At 36.5% G+C, this 25,407-nt stretch overlaps 1 protein-coding gene across 5 annotated transcripts in view; it reads left to right on the forward strand.

Annotated features, from left to right (window-relative positions):
- TMEM117 (transmembrane protein 117) overlaps nt 1–25,407 on the forward strand; it is a 484,811-nt gene that overhangs the window by 321,216 nt on the left and 138,188 nt on the right. For all 5 annotated transcript variants that reach the window (XM_081821523.1, XM_081821521.1, XM_081821522.1 and 2 more), the window contains one exon: nt 1,735–1,832. In XM_081821523.1, coding sequence (XP_081677649.1) covers nt 1,735–1,832 — 98 coding nt within the window. The remainder of the gene's footprint in view (nt 1–1,734; nt 1,833–25,407) is intronic.

Consider the following 25,407-nt stretch of genomic DNA (forward strand, 5'->3'; position numbering starts at 1 on the left):
GAGCTGGTATAAATCCGCAGTGTTACTCAGTGAAGAGCAATGAACTTCCTTCGGTTCTCATCAACCAAGAGAAACTTGGGAGTTCTAGTCTAAGACATTATGTTGAGAAAGAATATAAAGAAGAATTAAGAGTGAGTATTTCCTGGAGACTGGGCTCCTTAACCTCTGCTCAGATTGCATTTTAAATGAGCATGTGAAGCCCTGGCATGTTTCCAGAGACAATTTCTGGGCTGCTGTGTAACACAACAGGATGGGCTTGCTTGAGAGTTGATGTGCCTCCCACAGAAAGTCCAGTACGATTGAAGGGGTCATTGATCCAGAAAGACTCCCCACTGAATAAAAATCTTTCATCATAAATGATTAAATCTCACCCATTCCAAATCAGGCCATTGTTGGAAGTTATACTTAAGTGCAATATTAACACCTTAAGAGCAAGAGAGAAGTATATTTTAATGGATGATGAAAATTCTTCCTTACTCAATTCAGTATATCTCATTCTGTATAAATTTTCTTAATTTTGAATTGGCCTTGTTTGTTTGAATGTGAACATTATTAAATGCAAAACCAATTAATGAAATGATATTTTCTTCTCTTGAAGAGAAGGTAGATTTTCTGGAAAAAGGAAAAAGTGTGTGTGTGAGTGTGTGTACACATATACAAATACATTTTCCTTTAATAGAAGAAAGAAGGAAATTCATTCCCCATCCCATCAGACTGTTAAAAATGCTTTTATAATAGGTTACCTATTTATGATACTTTGGACATTTTCTGAAACCATTAATATGGGATGTGGCCAATGAGCAATTTATTTTGTTTATGCATTTTTAAAAACAATCATTTATATGATTTATATAAAATCATTTTGTCATTTCTTCTTTAAGCAAATATTTTGAAGTCTTTTATATAAAAGAACCTTAGGCACTGAAAGGGATATAGAGACAAATCTTCACCTTCAAGGATTTTAAAGCCTTGTGGAGAGAGAACAGATGTACCCAGTAGGTAAAATAGAAAGTGGAAAGCAGTGAGCCACCTAAGAAGGATGGATCCAGAGCTACGGTTGGAGGGGACAGCAAAGACGTCACAGTGTGTGATGGTGATGTGACTTTGCCTAGACCTCAGAAGGTGGGCAGAATCTGTGCACGTGAGAAAGAGAGGTAGAATATTTTTGGAAGAAGACATAGAACTGCAAATGGCATGGAGGTGGGAGAATGCTAGGCTATTAAAATAAATATTCTATAAAACTGGGTCAAGTCCCATACCTCACACATCATAGAAAGAAAAAATGGAGAGAAGGGAAGGTAATATTTTGACTAGTGATTTAGGTAAAAATCTAGACAGAGAAAGAAATATTTGGATTTTGGAGTTTCTGATTTAGACAATAAACACCAATAACTATGGTATTTTATTTATTATATATGTTTTATTTCTATGAAGAGGTTAATGGTACCTTAAAGAGGCCTTCTTATATAAGGTAATCTTGATTGATGTTTTAAAAAAAAAAAAATCTCAGTAGTTGACATGTTGGATGACCTTAAATAAGCTCATTCATTATGTAAAGTCAAATTAACTACTAAAATTTTTAATTGAAAGAAGTATATTCTTAATTTTATCTCTGCATATATTCTAGCATTAATATGTACATATTTTATTCTCGATAAAGTGCAAATTATATAAATATTTAAACCTAAATGTAAGATTTCTGAAAGTCTAAATAAGTTCCTTTTGTTGCTTCAGGTCACTGATATGATGCTTCAGGACAAACCTTATCCTGATTGGGGAAAATCCGCAAGAGCTTTCTGGAAGAAAGGAAATGTTAGGATCATTTTATTCTGGTAAGAGATTGTTTCATTTATTGATTTTTGCCTTGCATCATTCACAAAGGACTTGAATTGGATGTAGTTTTGCTTTTTTTAAGATACATAGAATTCTATGTAGAGAGGCATTTCCAGTGGATACTATGTTCCATTAAGATGATTAAAATCATTATCCTAATTATTTTATGAATTACTTTCTGCTTACACATTGTTGCATATACACATTTACAAGAGATGTATTTGCTAATATAGTAATACATATTTTACCAGAGGTAAGAAGGTTTTTGATTCAGCAAAAACAAGCTATAATTTTCATCAATGAAATCTGCTATAAAAATGTCTCCAATAAATTTTAAATTTCCAGTATATTTGACAGGATATAATTTTGCTTTGAAGAAGTTATACAGAGAGGAAACCTCTTTACAAATTGCATCTGGCTCATTGGCATTTCTTCTTTATGTAATTTCCCTTAGCTCTCCAGCGCAATCATTGCAATTAAAAAATAATCCATGTCTTATAAAGAACTTTGTTGATCGAGTCATCAATATTTTTGTGTATTTAAACAAGTTTAGACAGAAAAGAGAGGAATAAAAGGCCAGCAAGAAGGGCACTTCTGCCTGGCTGTGTGACATTGCCCAACTGCAAAGTCAACCAGATATCTGAAAATGTGCGTGCACTAACACCCAGAGGTGCTGGGTTGATGATAGCTTGTGCTGGGTACATCCCATCCTGCTCCCCTGCCTTTTGAAATGATAGAAAAAAAAATTTGTGTGTTCTTGGATTTAATTCTGGGGGTTGGTTTCTTTTTTCCTGTACAAGCTACAAAAATCAGGGGACAAAATATACACTCTAAGCTATCTTTGTGCTTTAACACTGTAATTAAATGTTGGTAGAGATATATAGCATTTTGAACTCAATTCTTAGAAGGTAAACAAAAGTAGATTTCAAATAGTGTTGTAAAAATGAATATGATTTTGTGGATGTTTATTTTTATCTTGTCTCTATGAGTCAAGTGTGGCCTATTTTTATGGTGCATTTAACCTTCATATTTTTTTTCCTGCATGTTAGCTCCCCATGTAGTTTGTCTGAATAATATACAATATAATAATTATAGAAAATATTTATTGAAGATATGTTTTGCTCCAGGCACTATGCTAAGTATTTAACATTCTATTTATTTACTCATTTAATCCTGACAACCCTATAAGGAAGGCACTATTATTGTGAGCATAGGTCTCTGACTCTAGAGACCCAGTGTTTAATCATTACACTAGACTACTTCTAGGAGAACGAAGGATACATCAGTGTGCAAATTTCCAAATGATTATCCTTAATCCCTTTTTAGGTAATGGTGCTATATTAAGAATACAAGATTCTGGGGAGTCATTCCACCCAAATATTCTCTACAGAGGTTTTAGGAATCATAATTTAAAAAAAGGTAGACGCTAATATTAAAAGCATTTATGGACTATCTTAAAACAATATTAATTTACTATGATTACACAAATTTTATATTATTTAATGCATCTTCAAAGGCAGCCTGCTGATTATTGTTCAATGTGGCCAGTCACTCAGGTCACATGTATACTATTTGTGAAAGTGAGCCATGAATATAGTAATCTGAAGGCCCCTCTGATTTTTCTCATTAGCTACTCTTAATTGCAATTGCTATTTCAGAGGAAGGGGATCCATACTGGATTTTTCCTTACGCATCTTAGTATGTTTTCCTTGAACATTATTACTCAGATCTATATGTTACCATCCCTTTTATACAAATGGGTTTATTTTTGACCTACATGATAACATAGCTCCAATCAATAAGCTAAAGCATATTTTAAATATTATAAAAATAATTTAATTAGTCACTGTCAAATAGATAATACTCTTGAATGTAGAGCAATTCAATTCAATAAATTCACACTTACTCTTGTAGTCTTGTAGATAATTTTGTAAAATTATCGATTATTAATAATATATTTGGGAGATGGCTTTTCATTGTATATTTCAAAAGTAGTATTTCAAATCATGGAGAACATAAAATAACTAGAGGAAAATTCAAATGCTACTCTAAAAATATTTTTCCTATTTTATCCATTTCTATACAGTTAGATTATCTTGTCAACAGTTTTCATGGTTTTTAAAAAAGGAAAATCTGATGCAAAAAGTTGAATATGGAAATTATGTGGGAAGCAATGCAATCTTCTGTTTTTTTCATACTTTTTGGATAAAAGAGATTTAGCAAGTATGAAGGGCATTTGTTTTCTTAGCTCTAGGAGATAACATACAGAAATCATTGGCAAGGTTTCAAATGAAACAAAAGATAGTATTTACACATTCTTGTGTTACCCACTCAAAAAAGAGGTGTTTTCTTTTGGTTTTGTCCCAGTTAAGGAAAGAGAGATTAGTGTGAAAAACCTATGCTGGAGAAGAAATTTTGCAAAGGAAAGCTTTCTTAAGTTGTAGCCCTTTTATCTTAAGGGCTGGACAGTGTGATTAGATTATGTGCAGCAGTTTCAACAGTACAACATGCAATTTTGTTCTAGTAAACTCACATTTTACCTACATGTAGCTGCTTTAACTCACAAATGTCTGTCAGAAACGATTTCCTTTGCAATTGTGTAGCTTAGTTCTTCCTTGATTCCTGGTGATAGATGTCTCTACATTGAAGAAAATGGTTCCTATTTTTTTCTGTAATTGTGCAAAGATGAAGCTGCTGTAACACATGGGCTTTTTATGCTGGGGTTGAGACTAAATTGTCTTTGTATATGCAAATACTAAATGGGGGCACCTGGGTGGCTCAGTCAGTTAAGCGGCTGCCTTCGGCTCAGGTCATGATCCCAGGGTCCTGGGGTCAGGCTCCCTGCTTAGCGGAGAGCCTGCTTCTCCCTCTCCTCCCTGCTCCTGCTCTCTGTTGCTATCTCTGTCTCTTTTCTCTCAAATAAATAAATAAACAAAATCTTTAAAAAAATGAAAATACTAAAATGGGAGAGGGAAGAATATTTATAGAACTTCCCTTCCAAAATCACTTTCCCAGCCCTTTTGATAATTAAAAAGAACAAAGATCTAAGAATTTAAATCCTAGGTTAATTCCATATACTGTTTCTGTTTTCCAGAGGGGCTATGAAAAACATTTCCCCTCACTTGTATCTGAAGCAAATATATACATAAAGAAATAAAAAACGAGTAATATGCACCTGAAACCAATGTAACATTGTATGTGAACTATACTCAATAAAAAAATTTTAAAATATTAATATCAAGTAATATGATGTTTATATTAGTTTCTATTTCCCCATTTTATTTATTCTCTAGTGACACAGTTTGTGTGCTTTTGGTGGGAAGCATCTTGAGATAATATTTCCCAAAGGCTTTGCTTTTAAAAAAAAAAATAAGGGAGACACTCTTCTATGATTAGTAGAGGAATTGTCAGAAGGAGGGATTGGGAAATCTGGTGTTCATTAGGGCTTCACAAATTCTCCAGTTCTTTGCCTTCCAGACACAGGAGAGAATTTCATTTTTCAGCCCCCTCTGACCACATGACTTGCTTTGACCATAATATGTGAGTGAAAGTGGCATTTGTGGCATTTGTCACGTCTAGGTAGAAGCTTTCCTCCTCCTCCTCCTATTCCTCCTCCTCCTTCTTCTTCTTCTCCTCCTCCTCCTCCTCTTCGTCCTCTTCCTCCTCCTCCTCCTTCTCCTCCTCCTCCTCCTCCTTCTTCTTTCTTTCTTTCTTATTTAGGAGCCCAATGCAAGGCTTGAACTCATGACCCTGAGGTGAAGAGTCAGATGCTTAACTAACTGAGCCACCCAGGCACCCCTAGGTAGCATTTAACTGCCGAAGAGGCGCACTGAAGGGAGCTCTTTTCTCAGGAGCAACTGTTGTTTACAACTAGCTGGAGCCCGCATCCTTTAGAGAACCAAGCATAAACCAAGCATTCTTAACAACACAGTGTTCATACAGTGTGAGTGAGAAATAATCCTTTGCAAATGTTAAGCCCCTGAGATGTGGGGATTGTTTGAAACTGCAATCCTGCTGTATATGGAAATTGATCCTAGGAGCAAAGTGTTGCTATAACAGAATGCTGGAATTTTTATCTTAAGGGCTGGACAGCAAATGGCAAAAAAAAAAAAAAAAAGAAAACCTGATAATAGAAGCTAGAAAAATGGTAATACAGGTGTTATAGTGGCAAAACATTTGGTCAACACTGTGGTCTGTGATTACTTAGATGCTCTAGGAGAACTTGGAAAAACAGAATGTTAGTAATGTGTTGCTGTGTGCTTCGGTGAACAGCAGTCCACTTCCATTCCATTCTGATGCCTTGGGAGGATTATCTTTTATTTTTTATTTTTGGGGTAATTTGTATCTTTATATTTTAAAGGCTACTTTATCTAGTGCTATAATGGTTTGGGTGGACATCTCTTGATTATGATTATCTTAATCTTTAACTGGGGTTGCTGCTGTTTGTCCTGTTTTGAAGATCAGGGTCATTAGCAAAGTCTAACAAAATTGTTTAGCTTTCGCCAGACAAGGGCTAATCAAGAAATGATTATTATCTTAATATACATGGCCTGGGAAGTAACATGATAATCATCAAATAACAATCAAATATAATAAAGTAATAAGAAAGACCTAAGAATCAGGAGAAAGTTCAGTCAAAAGGGGTTTAGCAACAGCTCTCCAGTTTGCAACCATATGGATGACCTGTATGAATGCGAGTTTCCTTTCTTTATTCTTCAAAAGGGATGTGTTTCTTATTCTGTGTGATCCTTTTCAGCTCTGCAATGCTATTTTCTATTGTAAGATTAAAATATTGAAGAGAGAGTAATTCTGTTTGCTTTGCTCCAGAGGGCAGAATATGGACTGCTGTAGTCTGAATGTTTGTGTCCTTCCAGAATTCATATTTTGAAATCTTAATGCCCAAATGATGGTACTAGAAGGTGAGGCCTTTGGAAGGTGCTTGGGTCATGAGGGTAGATTCCTCATGAATGGGATTAGTGTCTCTATAATAAAGGTTCCAGAGAGATCCCTAGCCCTCTCCATCATGTAAAGACACGGTGAGAGGGTGTTGGCTATGAACCAGGAAGAGGACCCTCACCAAATGCAACCATGCTGCTGCCTTGATCTTAAACTTCCCAGCCTCCATACCTGTGAAAAATACATTTCTGTTGTTTATAAGCCAGCCAGTGTGTGTTATTCTGTTACAGCAGCCCAAGCACACTAAGATATGGGCTAATGAATGTAAGTCCCATGGAAGGAGATTTAGATTCATGTCTGAAAGAATTCCCTAATCATGTGAGCCTCTCAATGCTGAGTGAACTTGCCTGATGAAATGCTGGATTTCCTGTCAGTAGAAGTATTCTAGCAAAGGCTACCTCATCCATCAAGGATGCAGCAGAAGGATTTTCACATTCAATGAGAAAGAAAGTAAATCACTTCTAAATTTTCATCAAGCTTAAGGATTCTATGACTCTACATGTTTAACTAGAAAAGTATTACTCTTTTTTGGCTTTATGATGAGAGGGTATTAATTTTAATTTAATATGCTCTGTATAATTCCATCATAATTATGAGGAAAATTTTTACATCAGACAATAATTCATGAGAGGTTCTGGGGCAACTATAGTATGCAAAACTTTTTGCCTCACTTCCCAAATAATAAATTAGCCTGTATCTATTCTCTGGATGAATTTTGTCTTCTAGCCTTCAGCTTTCCTTCCATCTCAACATGTTTTGTGAAGCAGTTGTCTATCTTTAATTAAAAGCTTCCTATGGGGCGCCTGGGTGGCTCAGTCGTTAAGCATCTGCCTTCGGCTCAGGTCATGATCCCAGGGGCCTGGGATCGAGCCCCACAGGGGACTCTCCCCTCAGCGGGAGGCCTGCTTCTCCCTCTCCCACTCCCCCTGCTTGTGTTCCCTCTCTCGCTGTCTCTCTGTCAAATAAATAAAATCTTAAAAAAAAAAAAAAGCTTCCTCTGTGACTGAGGAAAAGCAGAACATTTCTAGCCCAACTCAGGTAACTATACCTATTAGATAAGTCACCTTAATTTTAAAAACTGCACAAAGTTAACAGGCTCCATTTAAGTCTGCCTTCTTCTAAGCAGAGAGATCAAAGGATATACTTCAGCTGGTTTTCTTGTTAGATGTAAGTTTTCTACTTCTGGATAAAAAGGTGATTGATGTTGCATTACTGTCTTGTCACATTATTGTCATATTTCTTGGAGATTTTCATTTAACTCTCAGGCATCTATTTATACCTGGGCATTAACACAATCCCATGCCCCTCCAGACTTAATTTTGCTGAATTAAGAGCAAGTATGTTTTTATTAACTTACTTAAATCAATACTTATTAAGTGCTGAATGCAATGTGAAATAGTGGTTAAAAGCACATACTCTGGAGCCAGCTGCCTGGCTTTCAATCCTGGCTTTCCTACTTACTACTGTGTATTAGTTATTATTTTGTTTTAACTGGTATTGTGATTACTGTTACGCAACACCAGGTGCTCTCCGTGGTGCTGAGAACACAACTCTGAAAGAAAATAAGGACTCTTGACAGCATAATTTTCTGTCTGATGAGAAATACAGGGTTTGAGAGGGCAGGCAATGCCAGCCTAGGGTGTGGGTGCTGTGAAGTGGGGCTTAGAGAGCTCCAGGGATGGTTTTGTAAAGGAACTAGAACCTAAGTGTAATCAGCAGGTGTTAGATGGGAGGAAAACATGGTGATTGGTTATGGGAGTGAAGCAGAAGGAAAATTCAAGGGTAGCTTTGAGTATTTAGGTTTGAGCAACTGAACAGATGGTGATACTATTCACTGAGAGAGGACAGTGTGGTGGGGGAGTAAGTCTTGGATGTGGGCATAATAAGCCCAGACCTTCATGTTGAGCTTGATAAACTAATTGAGATATCTTATATAGTCAATGGTATTGTAATAGTATTGTATGGTAACAGATGGTAGCTACACTTGTGGTGAGCATAGAATAATTTATGCACTTGCCGAATCACTATGTTGTACACCTGAAACCAATGTAACATTGTGTGTCATCTATACCTCAATTAGAGAAAGAGAGAGAGAGGGAGAGAGATACTTAATAAGGAGTTCTTTATAGGATCTGAAGCTGCACAGTGAGGGAATGAGACCAATACATAAATATTACTAAAATTTGTATTTCAGTTTATATTTTTACTCTCACCTAGATGTTGTTATCTACATGTATATGGTTTTTGAAGGAATGTGAGTGAATGTTGAGTGAGGATAAAAGATCTGTGATAAAAGCTGTAGAGCTCTTTTATCTGGGAACAGGCAGAAGGATCTATAAAGAAGACAGAGAAAGAGAGGACAGAAAGAATGAAAAATAGGAAAAGTGTGTGTTATAGAGGGCAGGAGAAGAGAGAATATCAAGAGATACCGCAACATCAACAGTCAAATGCTGGACATATAACAAATAAGATCAAAATGCAGAGTGTCTATGGGATTTTGCTGTTGACCTCAGCAAGAATGGTTTTCTGGAATGTTGGACTAGAAGCCAGACCTGTACTGGGTCAAGCTGTGATTAGAAGAGGAAGAAAAGTAGGAACAGGGAGTATTGTCAGAAGATGAGAGAGAAGATTGGAGAGATGTCTATATGTTTAGAGATGAATATATTCCTTATGAAAAAATTAAATATTTACTGGTTTGCTGTTTATTGATTTGTTTTGTTCAGAGCATATTTGTTTTTTAAAAAGCTAATTTCAAATTATATGCTGCACAGATATTGAACTAAAGCCTCTTAAATTAAATTCTGTGGCAAAAATTTACTATGTATGTAATTCTCATTCTTTAGTAGAATAAATAGTTCATAAGGCTTTAAATTAGAATACCTTTAGGGGCGCCTGGGTGGCTCAGTTGATTAAAGCATCTGCCTTTGGCTCAGGTCATGATCTCGGAGTCCTGGGATTGAGCCCCACATCTGGCTCCCTGCTCAGTGGGGAGTCTGCTTCTCCCTCTTACTCTGCTCCTCCCCCTGCTTGTGCTCTCTCTCACTCTGTCTCTCAAATAAATGTATAAAATCTTTTTAAAAATATTTAAAAAATAAAGAATAAAATACCTTTATTTTTTCTTTTTTTTTAATTTTATTTTATTATGTTAGTCACCATACAATACATCATCAATTTTTGATGTAGTGATCCATGATTCATTGTTTTCGTTTAACACCCAGTGCTCCATGCAGTACGTGCCTTTAAAATTTTTAAAGGAAATGTACTAAAGTAAGAATGGTGATTAAGTTCTCTACATATTTCTGCCTATATCACAATTCTTTTTTGTTTTGTATTTAAATTCAATTTAGTCAAAATATAGTGTATTATTGGTTTCAGGGGTAGAATTTAGTGATTCATCAGTTGCATATAACACCCAGTGCTCATTATATCAAGTGCCCTCCTTAATGCCCATCACCCAATTAACCTATCCCCTCATCCACCTCCCCTCCAGTAACCCTATTTGTACCCTATAGTTAAGAGTCTCTTATGGTTTGCCTCCCTCTCTGTTTTTATCTTATTTTATTTTTCCTTCCCTTCCCCTATGTTCATCTGTTTTGTTTCTTAAATTCCACATATGAGTCAAATCACATGGTGTTTGTCTTTCTCTGACTAACTTATTTCACTTAGCATAATACCCTCTAGTTCTATCCACATCATTGCAAATGTCAAGATTTCATTCTTTTTGATGGCTGAGTAATATTCCATTATATGTATACCACTTTTTCTTTATTCATTCATCAGTTGATGGACATGTGTGCTCTCTCCATAGTTTGCCTATTGTAGATAATGCCGCTATAAATATTGGGGTGCATGTATCCCTTCGAATCAGTATTTTTGTATCCTTTGGGTAAATACCTAGTAGTGCATTTGCTGGATCTCAGGGTAGTTCTAACTTTTGGGGGAAACTCCATACTATTTTCCAGAGTGGCTACACCAGTTTTCATTCCCACCAGCAGTGTTAAGAGGGTTCCCCTTTCTCTGCATCCTCACCAACATCTGTTGTTTCCTGTGTTTTTGTTCATTTTAGCAATTCTGATAGATGTGAGGTGGTATCTCATTGTGGTTTTGATTTGTATTTCCCTGATGCTGAGTGATGTTGAACATTTTTTCATGTGTCTGTTGGCCATTTGCATGTCTTCTTTGGAGTAATGTCTGTTCATGTCTTTTGCCCATTTCTTGACTGGATTTTTTTGTGTTTTGGGTTGTTGAGTTTGATAAGCTCTTTGTAGATGTCACAGTTCTTGAGAACAGGAATAACATCCATCTTACTTTTCCTTAGGACTTAGCACAGTATGTGATACACAGTAAGCATTAAGTACATTCTTATTGAATTAATTATTTTGGTGAGGACCTTCAAATCTAGCATACTCTACAGTATTTCTGAAAAATTTTTCAGATAAGAACTTCATTAAAATGATAAAATGATAATTGAATGATATTTTGACTTTGTGATCAATTGATGCTTTACAAGAAAATGTATAATACTTATGAGTTATTTTTTCTGAAAAAATGTTAAATATTTATTTTCAGTACTTTAAAAAAATCATTTTGGTTCCAAATTACATGCTTTCCCTCCAACTAGAAAGTCCACTAAAATACTGTGAGCTGTATAACTGCAGTGATGCAATATCAGCCCCAACTGACCATGAAAGTTTTTATCTTAGGATCTTCTCCTTATTTCTTAAAGGTAAGTGAGGTTTAAGGAAAAAAGAATTAAATAAGCTGGTCTTAAATTGCTTAATAGTGCCTCTCTTCCATAGGGCTTTATTCCAGTTGCTAAGACCTGAAATAGCAACATTAAGCCCAAGAGTAATCCTTGGATTTATGAATTTTTGAAAGAAAAATGCCCTTCAATAAAGGCTTAGAAAGACTGTATAGTTTTTCTGTATAACAAGAATTGGTAGGACAGTTATTCGTCTGTAGTCTTAAATCTGCTGGTTGAATGGAGTACTCCCATGAGCCATAGGCCTAAGTCTTACTTATTAAGTTTATAAAGTGTAGGTCATGATTTCAAAAAACTCCCTTGAGTTTGCATATAATAGTATAAATGCACAAAATTAAACTGGAAACAATGAATTCTAGAGGAAAGAAGGCAGCATTTAACCAAGTATAGTGACTTGACCCATTTCAGCAGTGTGAGAATCTCTGCCGGTCTTCATTTTTTTCTCATGATGCATGGACCCCCCCCCCCCCATCTCTAGTAGACTAGAAATGCAAGTCTTTTATAGTAACAAAACTCCAGATATCCTACAACTTGATCTGTTAGAAAGCCCAGACATTGGGTGCCTAGATGGCTCAGTCGATTAAGCATCTGCCTTCGGGTCAGATCATGATCCCCAGGTCCTAAGATCGAGTCCTGCTTTGGGTTCCCTGCTCAGGAGGGAGTCTGCTTCTCCCTCTACCCCTCCCCCCTGCTTGTGATCTCTCTCTCTCTCTCTCACTCGCGCTCTCTATCTCTCTTAAATAAATAAATAAAATCTTAAAAAAAAAGAAAAAGGAAGCCCAGGCATTTTCATTCTTGCTGTTTCCCCTCATCTTCCAGGAACCATTGGTGGAATACTTTGAAGTATTTGTCTTCATCCTGCAAGTATTTATAAAGTGGTCACAGTGCAAATGTCTCAGAATAAAAAGCTGCTACAATAATGTCTTTTGCTGGCATAGAAATCCTCCTTTAAAAAAGTGTTTTTGTGTGTGTGCTTTCATCAAAACCTGCCTATTGGAATTAGGATATTTTTATTCAGTTGATAATTATATCAGAATAGCTGTCAGTCTTCACTTAAATCACTCCAGTTATAATTGGCTATCAGCTTTTTGCAGGGTGAGGAGCAACAAAGTCTCAGTGTCACCAAGGTACAGCTGGTTGTTAGTACCCGTGATTCACTGTGGTTCACATCTGGTTCTGAGATCGGCGACCTACAAACTTAATTTTGTGGTACATTAGTCACTGTTGGAAACTCACAACTGATTGGTTTTCAAACCACAATTGCTGATAACTAATACTCCGATGTTCTCTGCAGGGCAACTCTGTCACCATTATCAAGTGGAAGTGAATCATTGCTTATTTTGTGAGCCATTGATCAAAATTAAGGGAGGTGAAGACTCCAGGAGAGGGTTCATCCAAGACAAGTTGAGGCTTGTGACAGTTCTCATTAATGTCTGGTTTCTTTCAGGAACCAGACTGCTAATGCTGTTGGTACCCCAATCCATTGTAAATTCTACCAGCAGTGGTGGTTCCGTAATGCCAGCTCTTATTTTCAGAATATCCTGTTCCTACATTCCTCGCTCCCTGCCCCCCGCCACTGACCAGAGTCCCTTGTGCTTTCTCTCTTTTTAGAAGAAGGGATGGATGCATTAACTGTATTGAAGATTGAAATGCTTTGATGTTTGTTGTTGTGCCCAAAATATGTAAAGAAATCATAAAACTCAACCCTAAGAAACAAATAATCCAATTAAAAAATGGGCAGAAGACATGAATAGACATTTTTCCAAAGAAGACATCCAGATGGCCAATAGACACATGAAAAGATGCTCAACATCACTCATCATCAGGGAAATGCAAATCAAAACTGCATAGTAAACTGAATCCAACTATACATTAAAAAATCATTCACCATGATCAAGTGGGATTTATTCCTGGGATGCAGGGGTGGTTCAGTATTTTCAAAACCATCAATGTGATATATCACATCAACAAAAAAAGGGGTAAAAAACATACGATCATTTCAATAGATGCAGAAAAAGCATTTGGCAAAGTACAATATCCAGTCAGGATAAAAACACTCAACAAAGTAGGTTTAGAGAGAAAATACATCAACATAATAAAGGTCACTGCGTGTGTGTGTGTCTGTGTGTGTGTCTGCGTGTGTGTGTGTGTGTGTCTGTGTGGCTAACATCATACTCAGTGGTGAAAAACTGAGAACTTTTCCCCTAAGGTCAGGAACAGAACAAAACAAAGATGTTCGCTCTTACCACTTTTATTCAACGTAGTACTGGAACAAAATTTTCAATTAAAACTAATATATGGACAGTGTTTATTTAGAATCAGATTGCCTCTTGTCTTTCTTAAGCCACATGTCAAAAAGTGGAACACAGGCCTCAAGACGTAAAACAGGAATTTATAGGTAGGAGACATGTTTTACATAAAATACATACTATTGACTGACTGTGTCTGTCCAAAATTCTTATGTTAAAACTTAATCCCCACTGTGATGGTATTTGGAGGGGGTGCATTTGAGGGGTGATTAGGTCATGAAAGTGGAGCTCCCATTTTGGTGCTCTTCTAAAAGAAGCACCGAAGAGCTCCTTCACCCCTTCCACCCTGTGAGGACACCGTGAGCTGGCAGTGAACCAGAAAGCAGGCTCTCACCAGATACTGAATCCTCTGGTGCCTTGATCTTGGATTTCCCGGACTCTAGAACTGAGAGAAATAAAATCTGTTGTATTTTATTATGGCAGCCCAAACAGCCTAAAACAGCACATCCAGCAAAAATAATACTTTACATATTTTACTGATTTGATCTATAAATCTAATGTTTTATTTTGAAATGTTTCTTTTTTTTTTTTTTTTTTTAAATTTATTTATTAGAGAGCGAGCGAGCGAGAAACAGCATGAGAGGGGAGAGGGTCAGAGGGAGAAGCAGGCTCCCCCCTGAGCAGGGAGCCCGATGTGGGACTCGATCCCGGGACTCCAGGATCATGACCTGAGCCGAAGGCAGTCGCTTAACCAACTGAGCCACCCAGGCGCCCTATTTTGAAATGTTTCTAACTTACAAAGAAGTTGTAAGAATAGTACAAAGAGGGCGTGGCTCAGTCACTGAGCGTCTGCCTTCGGCTCAGGTCATGATCCCAGGGTCCTGGGATCCAGCCCCACATCAGGCTCCCTGCTCAGCGGGAAGCCTGCTTCTCCCTCTCCCACTCCCCCTGCTTGTGTTCCCTCTCTCGCTGCGTCTCTCTCTGTCAAATAAATAAATAAAATCTTAAAAAAAAAAAAGAAGAGTACAAAGAATTCCTGTATGCCTTTTATCTATGTTCCCCAACTGACAAATTTTTAAGACATTTGCTTTAGTCATTCTTTCTCTTTCATTCACTCTATAGTTAGATAAGTATATCAATATTAATTTCCTGATTTTGATCATTGGACTGCAGTCATGTGAGCCAGTGCCTTTCTTTTAGGAAAGAATAACTATTTCATTGTATTCCCTAAATAAAGCTCTTTTCTTTTAGGAAAGAGTAAGTACTTTGTTGTTTTTTCTAAAACAAGGGCATTTTCTCCCATAAACACAGTCTAATTGTCACAATCAGGAGATTAATATTGCTGCAATACTTTAATTTACAGCCTTATTCAAAGCTTGTCAGTTGTCTCAAAATGTTCTTTATAGGACAAATAACAAAAGAGACAAATAATAAAAATAAATTTTTTTTTGTTTTCATCTGATTCAGTACTCAGTACAGAAACATGCATATGTTTAGTTGTGAGACTTCTTTAATCTAGAACAGAAAACTTATCTTTCATGAAGGTATTTTTTTAGATGTGTAGTCTTTTGCAGGTACTGAAATAAAATATTTTCATTCAATGATGAGGATTTATTAAAACTCTTCCAAAATTTGATGAGCCTTAGACAACACATCATATAGTATGAATATTTTCTTATAATACAGGCATTTAGGAACTGAAGATATTCTTAGCATAACACATTTTCAATTTGGCTCAGTGAACTTTTGGAAAAGTAAATGTTGCTGTCTGCCAATCTTCTTTAAACCTGTCCTTCTATTTGTTTTATGTAGTTCAGAATCAGAAATACTTTAAACCAGCATTCAATAAGCTCCAAAAATAGACTCCATTGGGCTAGAATGGCAGAGGATGGAGTAAACATGCATCATGGTCCCAGCTCCCAAGAACCATGCAGGTGATTTGGGCAAGTCAAACTCACATAAATACAATGAATGGCAGATAACATCGGATGGTTTATGAATAAAGATTAAATTGTCTCCTACTGACCATGAGTTCCATATGGAAATGGAGCATTACTAAAGAGGGTTAGCGTAGTCATGGAAGTATTCATGGAGGAAGTTGGATTTAATTAGGCCCTTGAAGGAAGAAGAAAGAGGTCAAGAAGAAGCACAGAGAAGCAGAACCAGAACCTTCAGATGATGGAAGGTCCAGCAAGGAGCAACAAGAGTACTCTTACAGGAAGATTCAAACAGTTTGTATTCTCAAGCCCAATGGGTACCTGGCCACAAGAAAACCTTTTTCCTGATATTAAGAACCTTGTCACAGGGCTGGGTTTCAGAGCAGGAATTGCCCACAGTTCTTAGAGGCACTGGGGTTCTGAGCAGGTGGGTTACACACAAGGACTTACCTGCAGAGGTAACACTGCTTTTCAGGAACTGCTGAAAGCCTGCTGATCATAACTAGTCTCCAGACTCAGAACTAAACAAGCGATAGTGTGGGCCCAATGGGATTCACCTAGAAATGAGTCAAAGATACTTAAAGTCCTCTAATCTCCAGTGAGAAACAGAGATTGACAGGTTAGGCTTTTCTTGCCAGCCGTGCTATGAAAGTCTGCATTTTTGTGGTTTTCTTACCCTTTTCTATGGTGAGTTGAAGGAAGAGATGATGTTTTGTTTTGCTTAGTATTCCCAGGGCTTACTAGCTATTTAATAAATATTTGTTCAATTGCTGATATCAGAATAAAAGTACAATCTTTCTTGGTAAATAAAACTAGAACCCTAGAAACTTTTTTTTTTTTAGTAGAAAGTTACTGTGGAATGAGGACATCTTGATGGGGAGGGTTTGTCTGTATGAGTAGCCCCCATTTTGTCCTTTTAAGGTTCACCCTCCTGGTGGGGTTGTCTTACTTGCATTACTGCTGCTGTCACCCCAACTTGGGCCAGGCATGCTAGGAAACATGTTCTTTGTTTCTCTTTATCATAATTAACAGAATACAAACCTTTCCAGAAAACCAGCACTAACCATTAAAAAAGAACAAGAAGAAACATTTTAAGAATGTATGAATATCATAAACACACACAGATATTCTATATACAGGTCTGTGATCTTCTATTATCTCCTGACATCAGGCATCTGAACAATTTGGGGGACTTTTTATCTCTTTCTATTTGTTGCTCTGCCTGTACCTATTACTCTACCCAAAGTATTAGATAGGAACAATATGGGAGCCTAAACCTGCATGTAAGGATTAGCACTAGCTTTGAATCATTTCTCTATGATACTCAGCCATATTGCTTTTTCAGTCATTTCCTCACTATTGAAAGAGCCTTATAATTCTATTCCAGAATGGCTACTGTTTATTGAGTACTCTCTTTTTGCCAGGACTGGGCCTTTCACAGTCATTGTTTTATTTAATCCATACTGCCAAGGTAATCATTATTATCTGCATTTTAAAGATGAAAGCCTGTGACTGAAAGCAGTTGCATAGCTGGTGAACAGCAAAGCTGGAATTTGAGGGCGGGCAGGCTGATTTCAGAGCCTGTACCGTACTTCCCAGAGTGACTTCATTTATTCCAAGATTTTTAAGACTCTTAACACATTTAACAATGATTAGTTCTATTTTTCATGTATATATATTTGCTATAATCCTTTTTTCTCCTTGCAAATAGATTTGGGTTGACTAAAGAAAGACATAAAATGCAAGAATCCTTTGACTATATCTACTTATGTTCTAATATCCTTATATTATTGATGAAGAAATTGAAACAAAATCCGTTCAGTGACCTACATAAGGTCACAAAATTAATTAATGTCTCTATGGCAGTAAATACTCAGGGATGTTGGCTCCTGGCTTAATATTCTTTCTACTGTATCACATTGCCTCTCTATATTCTCTGAAAAAAATCAATATAATTCAAACTAAAAGAATTTGCTGATGATTGGATATATTGAGATAACAGCTCTTGTAAGCCAATAGTAATAATCAGAACATTCTGTGTAGTTTAAATTGATGTAATTGTATATCATTTTCTCTCAATTACAGGAATTAGGCAAGAAAAAGATGTACAGTATATAGTTTAATATGCCAATAAAGTGTGATATATTAACAGAACCTTCACTTAAGTTCTCATATGAAAAGCCAGTTGCTGTTTTTCTTGTTTTATCTTCAGAAATTTCAAGGACTTGATTTCTTTAAAACATATTTGCAAGGTTGGAAATAAAGATTACAGTTGATATCCTAAATGCTGGCACTAACAACCACAACAAATACCCAGCATTTTACCTGGGGACACTAGAACTGAAAAAATATTAAATATTACTGTTAGTCAAAGAAGGACTCTACTCCTGGGAAAACAGTGAGTTCAACGTTCCTGCAGAAAATATCTGTCAGAGAGGGAATAGTCCAACATTGATTGTAAGAAGAGACCAGGTGATACCTATAAAGTTTTTTGCATTCTAAAATTCTGTGATTCTGGATAGACTATTTTCTTGTCTAAGGTTATCTATGTGTTTGGACAAGGCATGCATTGCTTAGAATAATGAATAAAGCAACTCAAATTAACATCCTAAGGAAATGTAAGTTTGAGCATGCTGATTTTATGGAACACTATCCAGGCATTAGGAGCTATTCTTTGGCAGGATATTTAATGACATGAGAGAATGAGAAAAAAAATACATTGATCTAAGTAACTTTGGAAAACAGTGTATTGACTGGGAACTGAAAGACTAAAAACAAAGGGAACGAGACATAAACAACTGTATTGTAGTTGGTAAAATTATTTCTCATGAGGCTATGAGTTAGCAGTTCTGAGTCTGCTTTACATATATATATACTGGGGTTTATCAATGAATAAATGAATGGTGGGGGGTGGAAGCCAGATTTCTCACTGTGGAAAGGGAGGATACCGATAACCAGGGAGGTGGGACTAGCTCCAATGAACAATGTGGTACTAGATTAGAGTCAGAAATATCAACCTAAACTCATGTTTAGCTTAATATAGAGACAAATGGATACTAAGAGAAATAATTTTAGATATTGCATAGATAGGTTAGAATACATACACATATTTCTTAGTTTTGTGTGCTGAGAAGGCTTAGACAGAATGACAGTGTGGTAGTAGGGGCCCAAATCTTGGTTTCTAATGTCGTTCTTCAATAAAAGGAACCAGGGTACTTGGGACAAATAACTGATTCTAGGTCTGGGGCAGATAATAGATAAAATGATCCTGGGATATGTTGTTATACCAGAAAGTAAAGAAGTGTTCAAAAACCAAATGATGGTGGCATGTCACTCGAAAGTCAACTTGAAAGAGCTCCCAGTGGTCAAAGTTAGGACAATTTGATCAGCAACAAAATAAATGAAATAGTACTAGAGTATAATTCATAGTATCAAATAAATATCCATGAGTCCACACTGATATAATGAAATGACTGAATAGAGAAGAAGAGAGAAATCTCCTGTATAGAAGAATGCTAAATAATTTATATAAATACTTCTCCCTTCAAGATAATGAAGCTCAACTCCTTAACTCCTCATTCCTTGAGGAGGGATATGGACTAAATTTTGTGACTTGCTTCCAAAGAATAAGAAGTACTACAATAGTATAGAAAGGAGGTAAAAAAAAAAAAAAAGTAAGCTTATAGTGGAAAAATTTGGCAAATGTCCTCCCAGTTGTGTGTTCAAGCTTGACATCATCAGTGATAAGTCATGTTGATAGCATGTAGATTAAGACCCCATACATCTATAAAATGCCATCATTATATAAACATTTTGTATCTACTTGGGTTCAATTTAGGAAATACTGTATTCTTATTACACTGGAAAAAGAGAAGAGAAAGCCATCTATTCGAATCCTTTTCTAACAACTTGAGGGGCTTTCTCCCAAATTGTTCAGTAAACTGAAGTTACTTATAGGAGGATATTTTGTTGTGGCTTACTCCCAGATAGACCTCAAAGCTACAGCAACACATCCTTTGTATGGCCAGTATTCTAGCCTTATAATAAGATTCTAACTATGGACTTTCCTGTTTTATTTACTGACAGTGTAGTGGTATCTGAAATATTTTTATATATAGTTATATAATATATTTATATGTTATATATGTATTATATACATTTAAACACACACACACACATATATGTATAGCAGACATGCAAACAACTTAGAACATATTGTGATCTATCACTGATCATGTCTTCCTTATGAACCAACTTTTAGCTATCAGGATTTGGAGGTGTGGGAGATCATCACCAAATTTTAAATGAGACCTGTGAGGCTTTGGGTCTAAATGGCCACTTTTGGAGGACTTAATCTTTCTAAGTTGTCTATTTTGGGTTCATGTTGGGTTTTTCAGATCTCCCTCCCCCACCCATCCTCTTGACTTTCTTGATAATGATGGAAGAAAGGAAACTCTATCATTACTGATCTCCATGTGGAGTGGTTGGTTCAGCCTTATCTGTGGACAGTGTTGGCTGAGGTGCAGTTGACCCTCTCTGACCTTTTAAGTCCTATTCTGATTATGAATTCATTCGCCTCCCCCTCCTTCCCCTGCTTGAGCCTCAACAGGCCCTTTTTTGATGATTCCAGGCCTGTGCTGTCCTCTCCAGGAGGTATCTGGAGCTGGTTTAATCTCTTGAATCTAGCCGCAATCCTCTACAACTGCCCTAAAGCTGTGATATCATTCTTTTGTAAAAAGACCTGCCACCTCCCTTGTGCTACAGCCAGAGAAGTTCTGGTGTGCTTGAATGACTTCGTATTTATCTGGTCATTTCTACACATTACCACTGTCCCCTTACACTGATTGTCTGCTTCATCTTGCCAGTTGGCTGGGTCCTTTCAGAAGATGAGGACTTCCTGAGATGTGATCCCATCACTCTAGCTGTTAGCACAACTCTCCCAAATCTTACTTTGTACTATTTATAAATCTTGGTGTTCACTCATCTTTTTTGGTAAATATTCCTTCCCCCATCCCCTAATCCTTATAGCTTCCCTTCTTACTTAAGGAAAACTTCATTATTATTCCATGGTTACCTGCTTCTGCCTTGACTTTTTTACACACACATATACCATACCCATGTATGTGCACACACACATGCACACTCAGTAGCGTGTAAGTCCCCACACACATATACTCACACATGCATGCACATACGAGCATATTGAATGGATCGTAATCCTTAGTTCATGACACTTTGATTATTGATCCATGTAAGACCATTTTTTATCTATACATCTCTGTCTTGGACTTTATAGATTTCAGTCATTGTCAGTCTGCCTGAGAATCCACAAAGCACAAATATTTTAATTTCATTTCTTTTGTTCCATCTACCTCAAATCTACGTATGCATTGATATCCCTTCTCTACCCGCTTCATCTGCACTAAGTCCAGTACAAAGGGGAGCCAGGAATGAATCATGAGTTGTTAACTATATATTGTTTATCAAAGTCTTAATCTGAAAGGAAATTACCTTTGGCACAATTTCAAGTGTCTGAAAGCATGGGAAGTAGGATTTGGAAGTTACTAGGAGCTTCAGTTTTGCCGGTGAAACCCTGGGCAAATAAGTCAATTCTTTTTTCTGTGAAGCCAATCTTGCCTCTATTCTTTTAGTAACCAAACCATGCCAGAGGCAATACAGTTTGCTATGATAAATCAATGAGTGCAGGTGTCATTGTAAGGCAAATGGAGAATTTCAAAAAAGCAGGATAGCTTTGTTCTCCCCAGGCGCACTTCATTTCTGTCTTTCTCAGTCCTCCTCCTACCACATCTCCCCAAAGCTGTCTTCTGGAAGCTTGAGGCAGAGCAGCCACCTATACTACTAAGCTTACAAATTCTCCTACGTTCGTAAGGATGGGAATACTGAGCTCCATGCTCCAAGATACGCATGATTTATTCGTATTTGTAGCTTTGGTAAGGTAGAGGTACTACATGCTGTCTTTTGTTCGTGTAGGATTTTCTTGTGTCTTTTTGTGGAGTGACAAATTTGGGGTAGGGCAGGGAACAAAGACTATATGTCAAAGAAAATACTATGTATGTTTAATCCAGTTGAGAAAGAACAAACCACTTTAGGTTTCCCCTCACACTTCAAAAATACAGCTGGCTGGGATTTTCTTGTAATACACAATGAAGTAACTTAGTACTTAATGAAATGAAATTGGAGTATCACGGAGAGGAAATAAACGACAGGCCAAAAAAGTGCCATGAAACTACATTAAAATGTATTTGGCGTACATTGAATTACCCCAGTTGCATTGCAAAAATAGTGCAGTGATAGAGTTGCTGGAATTAAAAGGACAGAATGTTGCCAAGGTTGAAACTATCAAAGACAATTTAGTGTGTGTTTTTTTATCCCCTGTGAATAAATGAGCTGATTTTTTTCCCTTTTGGCATAAGATGCTAAGATGATATAAATGTAGATATAGATATATAATTTTGAAACAGATCCTAATTTTACATCTATGTTATATGCACACTTCATTATTTGTTTCCATTAAAGCAATTTTAGTATATACATACCTTCTTTGCTGACTTTACCATGGTATAATTTTTCTATGCAAAATATCATAGTACTAACCACAGGTCTCTGAGGTTAATAAATCAGACACTGAGCATCATTGCTTGTTGTAAATCTGTCCTAGCTGTAGAAGACTCCAGTTAAGCTGTCCTTGATTATCTGAATTATAGGTATGTTCTTTAACAAAATTGTACCCACAGTGAGTTAAAGTTACTAGACTGGTTTGGAGGAAAGAGGAAGGATACTAACATCTCTGAGACTCTCTACTAAAATTGCTGCTTTAAATATATTATCACACCTAACTTTGATAAAACCCAGTGAGCTATTATATACAGGAAGAAACCCAGATTTACCTAACTAATGTTATAAAAGCAGTTTTAAACACCCATACACATGTCTATTTTACCTCATCATACTGCTTAAAGATTCTACATTTACCTAGCACTCTAAATGTTTAATGAAAGAAAAAGAAAGAAAGAAACAAACAAACCAATGTGGCCTCCTGCAAGAAATACCCACCAACAGTTCACAAGGGTTTTTATCCTTTGGGGGAACTACCCCAGTTACCTAAAGTTATATATATTGATCTATCTCTATATATCTCTATATATGTATAAATTAATATACATATTGATAGAGCAATATTTATAGTGCATATTACTTACATTATAAATGTATAGATATAATACAAATATCATATACATATTATCAGGAGCTGAATATGTTCTCCCAAACTTCATATATTGAATTCCTGACTCCCCAATACCTCAAAATGTGAATATATTTGGAGATGGGGTCATTAATGAGGTAATTAAATTAAATTGAGGTCATTAGTATGAGGCATAATCCAATGGCTATTATCAAAAAGATGAGAAATAACAAGTGTTATTGGGAGAAGAGGGAACCCTTGTGCACTGGTGGTGGGCATGTAAATTGGTGGAGCCATTATAGAAAATAGCATGGGAATTCCTCAAAATATTAAAAATAGAAATACCATATAATCCAGCAATTCCATGTCTGGGAATTTATCTGAAGAAAACAAAAACACTAATTTGAAAAGATATATATACCCCTATTTTAATTGAAGCATTATTTATAATAGCCAAGATATGGAAGCAACCTAAGTGTCTATTGATACATGAATGGATAAAGAAAATGTGGGGGGTGTGTGTGTGTAATGGAATATTACTCAGCCATAAAAAAGAATGAAATTTTGCCATTTGCAACAACATGGATGGTGGTTGAGGTCATTATGTTAAGTGAAATAAGTCAGACAGAAAAAGACAAATGTCATGTCATTTCACTTACATGTAGAATCTAAAAAAACAAACACAAATGAACAATCAAACAAAATAGAGACAGATTCATAGATACAGAGAAGTCTGGTGGTTGCCAGAGGGGCGTGGAGTGGAAGGATGGGCAAATAGATAAAGGGGATTAGGAAGTACAAACTTCTAGTTATAGGATAAACAAGTCTTGGGGATGTAATGCACAGCATAAGGAATATAGTCAATAATGTTGTAATAGCTTTGTATGGTGACAGATGGTAACTAGACCTATTGTGATGATCATTTCACAATGTATGAAAGTATCAAATCACTATGTTGTACACCTGAAACTAATATTATATGTCAGTTATAATTCAATGAAAAAGAAAAATAACAATAGTTAAATGATACAAAGACAATCTGATACGGTGGATTTTACAAAGGCAGTTTCCAGGACCTGGATACCTTTGGTTCTTTACATGTTATATCCAACGCCCACATATTCAATATTTGCGTTACAGAGTCACAGCACTAGTTGATTTAAAAAACATGACTCTGGGGCACTTTATTATTTGCAGTCATGAAAGAAAAGATTCAATCATGTTTAGTCTATTGCACTTACATGAAAACAAGAACCGTATTATTAGATTTTAGAAATATTTGCAAGTCAGAACAAAATGGGTTTTCAAGTTAACTAGAAATTCAGTTTACTCAAACAGCTTTTACTGTCTAATCATATGTTAAGGCGGAGCAGACTTTCCTGAAAACAAACCCCATACTTCTGTATTTAGACAATAATACTAATTTATATACTCTGCATTTCCAATGTGCTTTATAATCTTTTCTAGCACTGTCTATCTATACTCTTTTCGAGCACTGTCTCCTCTTCTGTGAAGCCTTCCGGGGCTCTGCCAGTAGATTCAGTACCATTTGACCTCACGTCACTCAGCTCTCCTTCTGTTATAGCTTGCACTGCAGTGTAATGTAGTTTGTTTACTTATATGTTGATCTTCCCAAAGGCAGCAGCAATTAAGCCTGTTCAGATTTCCATTCCCGGGACCCAGCAGCTCCTGGCACCCAGCAGGTGTCCAGTCAATGTTTATGTATCTTCTTATGCTCTGCCTTCCCAGAATACTGACTATTCTTACAGCTGAAGAACCCGAGATCCAGAAAGGTTAATTGACAAGTAGGGCTAGGTAGAGATACAAAACCCAGAAGTTGATGTGAGGGAGGAGGTGATATGGCGGTGTTGGTGGGAAGTCAGAGGCTGGAGCATCTTGGGTGTTGACATTTTGTTTTCATGGAGATGGAAAGCCATGAACAGTTTTAAGCAGATACATGATATGATTTCATTTGCGTTTTTTAAAGATTGCTCTGGCTGCTGAAGGAAGCATGGAGACCAATTAGGAGGACATTGGAGGCTCCCTTGAGAGAGAGGTTTGTGGCATGGACTATGGAGGAAACAGATGAGATGAAAATATGTAGATTGATTCTACATATGTTTTAGGAGGAAAACTTATAGAATTTGCTGATGTTTTGGACATGATGGGGTTATTGACTAATTTGACAAGTAGTTATTTATTACCTGTTATGTGTTAGTCACTGCTTTAGAAACTGAACATATATGAGAAATATAGGACCCGCGGTTACATTCTGGTGGGGTTCTACAGATGAAAGCAAACAAACGAATGAAAAGCCCATGATGATTTTTACTATAAGGAAGATAAAGCACGGTGGTGATCCAACGGGGACAGTTTAAATTGTGTGGCCAGGGAAATTCCCATGTGTACTTAATTAGAGAGCTGAATGACAAGGATCCGGCCATATGAAGTTGTAGGAGAAAGGGT

Source organism: Leptonychotes weddellii, chromosome 5, assembly GCF_054177405.1.
Source record: "Leptonychotes weddellii isolate Sample4059 chromosome 5, ASM5417740v2, whole genome shotgun sequence".
Classification (NCBI taxonomy): Eukaryota; Metazoa; Chordata; class Mammalia; order Carnivora; family Phocidae; genus Leptonychotes; species Leptonychotes weddellii.